This window comes from Charadrius vociferus, unplaced genomic scaffold (genome assembly GCF_000708025.1).
Source record: "Charadrius vociferus isolate BGI_N301 unplaced genomic scaffold, ASM70802v2 scaffold549, whole genome shotgun sequence".
In the NCBI taxonomy this organism is placed as follows: Eukaryota; Metazoa; Chordata; class Aves; order Charadriiformes; family Charadriidae; genus Charadrius; species Charadrius vociferus.
The window spans coordinates 5,296,581-5,301,188 of record NW_009650103.1 but is presented as its reverse complement, the minus strand read 5'-3'; the positions used below and the strand labels follow the sequence as shown (position 1 = coordinate 5,301,188).

The 4,608-nt window shown below is 51.5% G+C and overlaps 1 protein-coding gene across 1 annotated transcript in view; it reads right to left on the bottom strand.

The window, feature by feature from the left end:
* Positions 1 to 3,745, bottom strand: part of MVB12B (multivesicular body subunit 12B) — a 13,881-nt gene extending 10,136 nt beyond the window's left edge. The window contains exon 1 of the mRNA XM_009892290.1: positions 3,629 to 3,745. Within this exon, the coding sequence (XP_009890592.1) occupies positions 3,629 to 3,739 (111 nt within the window). The 5' untranslated portion in view covers positions 3,740 to 3,745. The remainder of the gene's footprint in view (positions 1 to 3,628) is intronic.
* Between the last annotated feature and the right edge of the window lie 863 nt (positions 3,746 to 4,608).

Here is a 4,608-nt window from a genome sequence, read left to right as displayed (position 1 = left end):
AGAGCTCGCCAGCCTTGGGTCCCCATGGGAATGCAAGCAAAACCATGCCTGCTTCTGCCCAAATGCAACAGTCGCAGGTGACATCCCCAGCAATTAACCCTGAGCAATGTGCCTCCGCATCATCCTGCGGAAGACTTTTTCCAAGCCTGGAGAACGTAAGCATGCATTAACTTGTCAGAAAACTCATGGGGAAAGAAAACAGAGCAATATAAACAGGAAACTTCTTACATCATCTGCTGGGCTCCTGCAGGCAAGGAGGATCCCCACCACCTCTCGAAGCAGAGCTGTGCCTGAGCAGCACTGCTTCACGATGGCAGTGTGCCCGCAGTGGGGCAACACGGGAAGGGAACCGACCGGGAGAGGCCGAGGCAACCTGCCCAGCAGGACGGGTGATGTGCAGCCCCAGCTCACCTTCTCCTTCGCTTGGCTAAGAGGTGAGGAACATGCAGGACGGAGGACACAGCAGCTGGCGCTGGGCAGCCAGCACCCCAGGCACAAGGAATGGTCCTTCTCCTCACGGACCTTGGGAAGATGCTCCTCAAGCATGTGCTACAAACAGATGGTTTGATGGAGTGACACTCAGTAAGGAAGGTGTCCCGCAGCCCACCCCTCCAAATGCAGGGTGATCTACCTGCTGCCCAGCAGTCAGTACGGGGTTACTGCTACCACAGGACAGGCTTTGGCAAATGGGCCCACTAAACTGCCTGCCACGCAGCGCTGTCCCTGCTCCAGCACGGCCCTGAGTGAGCAGCATGCCCGGGCTCTCGCCCCAGAGCAAACCCCACCGCAGAGCTGGCGTCCAGCCCACAGCAAGGAACGCGGCTGCACGGGAACCACACCTCTCTCCTACCCGAGGCTCCCTGCCTCCCACCTCTCCTCCCTTCCCTCCCCACCCATACGCTCAGTCTTGCCAGTTTGGGCAGATTTTCAGGAATCTTAAGTTCAGACACACTCTGTACATTTTGGCAAAATCAAGTCTTTGGTGCTTCAGCTGTTAAAAGACCTGGCTAGTCATTACAAGCGTCAGTAGCTGTTTTCCAAGCAGACACAAAGGCAATGGAGGTTTCTGAGTAATTAAAAAACTACTGAGGGAAAAAGATGTCTGACCCATTCACCAAGATTCCCCCAGGTTTGGTACCCTGGGCTCTGCCACACCACCACCTCCAGCCGGGCGGTACACTGAACCCCAGAGCTCCGTGCAAACCTGGGAAACGGACCAGGACATCCCCTGGGCATTCAACTTACACCTGGGCTGAAAGCCAAAGGGCTGAAAGCACCTTTGCTTGTTGGTTTTAAAAAGGAGCAAAGGGAAAAGGAAGGAAAAGAATATGGCAATTGTCATTTACTGGAGGAAGGACGTGAATGAAAGCGAAACTGGGTAAAGCCTATAAATAACAGCGCTCTCAAAGAGAGAGCTGGGTGCTTCACCACCACAAAACTCAAAACCATCAGTGAAACTACACGATGTCAAATTCATCAGTAATAAGAGGAAATACTTTCCCACGCAACTCTGAATCCACTTGGAGAACTGAACACTGAAGGATGTGGTAGCAAAAGGTAAAGCAATTGGATCCCTACGGTGACTACAAGAACATCCCAAGATACACTGGTGTTAACGCTTCCCAAAGGATGAGAATGGTTCCCCTATTCAGGGTACAGTCTGAACCTCTAACTATTAGGGCTTTAGGGAGCAGACTCCTAGGATGGAGCTGCTACAGCTGCCTTCATCAAGGCTTCACACCCTGAAGCAACAATCAGCTGTTGGTGTCTCATTAGGGAAACTGTGTATTTGGAGAAACACAGAGCCTGAGACCACCCAAGTCCGCACGTTGCCCACATCTCAGAACATGAGTTTCTCCACTGCACTGAGAAGTGCCCTTCTGCACACTTGGCTTCATGCCTTCAGACAGGACAGGCTGGGTTCCAGAGAGGTCGTGGCGAAGTGGCAACCCCACATACCACACACTGCTCCAGAGCCCTGACTCGTGCAGAGGAGCCACCTTCCCAAGCACCTAGGAAAGAAAAGCAGAGCCCTGCACACCTCTGTCCCGTGGGTTTGGGCATCAGGACATCCTGTCACATCAGGGCAGCACCCAGAGCAGCCCCATCACAGCAGGTGCTGTACGGTGGAAAGGACCACGGCTCCCAGCACGCAGGCATGGAGCTGGACTGCTGATGCGCCATCCGCGAGGCTGGAGGAGTAAGCGTGCGGAAGCCGTGCTGAGGGTGGGACAACTGCAGACAGCAGGCACTTCCCTGTGGCCTGCAGCGGGCACTGCTGGCCCAGGGTCAGAGGAGAGGTCCTTGTAAACAGAGAGGAAGGCAAAAGGACCAGAGGAAAGGCAGCCTCCTCTCTGTGCCCCCTAGGAGAGAGCGACCCACATTCACAAGCATTATTACAACACCACCGTAATTGGATTAAGCCACAGGAAGACTCTTTTATCTTGTTTAGTTTAAACTGTGTTAGTGCTGAAGCTCCCTATTAAACCACAGACAGGCTATCTGGGGTGAGCGCTCTCTCTGCCCAGTCATTTAGGTAGAATGCAATTCTGTTATCACAACTCTCACATTGTCCCGTGCTCCTTTATCAGGGCAAGCAGCTAATTACACAGCCTGGCTCACACAGGTAATCAGCACTCAGAAAAATGCAGTAAATGCAAAAACCTTCCAGGTCTTTAAGGAGCCTTTTCACAATTCCCTCCCTAATGTCTTTACTTCAGCCTGATCCATTTTCTTCCTTCTCACACCGAACAGGATATGCAATGATCCAGAGCTGAAAAGGTGTGAGTAAAGCCTCAGGTCAACTGGTTTCCACACCCAACCACACAAGCGGTGCGACTCTGGAAACCCAAGATGTGATGTAGCACAGCTGGAGTAGGATACACAGAGACGCAAGCAGATGGACTATGGGCCAAATCTTTCCATACAGAGCTCTGCAAAGTCAGTATTTTATGATATTTCAATGTTTGGGACACTAATCTATGGGGAGAAAAATCATGCTGTTGGTTACACAGCAACTAATCCAAGGAACAAGCAGCTGTTAAACAGTGAGCCCCCCTTTATCCATTCCCATATTCATCTCTGCTGCACCCAGCTGCCTTCTCCTGCTGCCCAGCCTCCTGCCAAAGCCTAGTTTAGAGGTTTGCATTCTGTCCATCAAAATCATCCTTCCAATTTCAGCTGGATGTGAAACTCTTTGCTTCCCATTCTGGAGCTTCTCATCATCATTGTGCAGTGCTGATATGTGGGATTAAACAGCTGATGCGGGATCCATTTATTCAGAGATATAATTTGTGCAATACTTAGGAGTCCTTCAGGATGAATGTTACTAGGATTATTAAATTTGCATGCCACAGTGGCCAGCTGTTTCTGAAACCCCCTCCTCCAGGTAATTATGCTCCTCTGGAGTGGCACAGATGAAGTAGCACGATTGTGCCCACAAACCTCCACTGAGGGAAAGCACTAAGTGTTGTGGGCTGAGAGGTGGGCAGCTGGATATCAAATTACTTCTCAAAGCACACATCTGAAGGCAAGCCCTCTCTGGAAGAGATGCTGTTCCCAGCAAAGTAAAGCCTCATTAGTGCAGAGCCAAAGCATTAGCAACGGCAGCTGAAACAGCTCTACTTACTACATCATAACCTGTCGGTGCTCGGTTCCGGGATGCAACCACACCAACACCCGTGATGGGATCCATTGGCAAGTCGGGCAAGGCATCTGAGAGGTCTCGCACTTCAGGCATTATGGACTGATCCTGGAAGAAAGGAGCAGAATTAAAGGGCTGCTCGGCAGCACACCCCAGCAGAAGACAGAGAGCACCGAGAGCCTACATGCATGCCACAGTACCTGTGCTGACATACCACAGACTGCCAAGTTAAACACAGGATTAGGCCAGACACACCTTCTGCACTTTCGTTTGCTTTTGATGAGAGGGTACGTTTGTGCAATGCCCAATAGGTTTGGAATGTGGGCCAGCAAAATTCTGAGATTAATTTTGACATTTCCAGGATACTTAGCATAGGCTGGCTTCCATCTAGCAATGACAGGAAAACCCAAGCTCATTCCCTTCCCTCCCAAACAGAGCAAATTTCCTTCCTGAGTCAGGCTGGTTGAAGCAGCTCTGCCATTTTAAGCAGCAAGAAATCTGCTCCTAATGCCTTCATCGGGAGGTGGCCCATCCACTCTGGGCATTAGACACGCTGGGGGTTCCCCCACGAGTCTTCAGTCCAATCACACCCTCCTGAACCAGACCATTTTCGTGTAGCAGCACAGATGTATCTGGCGCTGTATGCAAAACTGCACTTGCTGCAGAGAGCCTCAACACCAGGGGAACACAGACGAAGCAGCACAGGATGGTCTGATGCAAAGCAGACAGAGGCCTCGAAGAGGCCTGAGCCTCTTCCAGGAGAAAGGAGACATCACCGAGTACTTCAGGGGAGGGAGATAGGCAAAGGGGGACAGAAGCAGGTAAGACCAACCAATTTCGGAGAGATGCTGTTGCAGGAAGCAGGAGAAGAGGACAAGAGAGCCACTCAAACAACTTGCTGAGGAGGAGGATGGGGAAAGGTGCCACTGCCTCAGCATGTGGTCTCCTGCAGAGGCAGCCAGTCA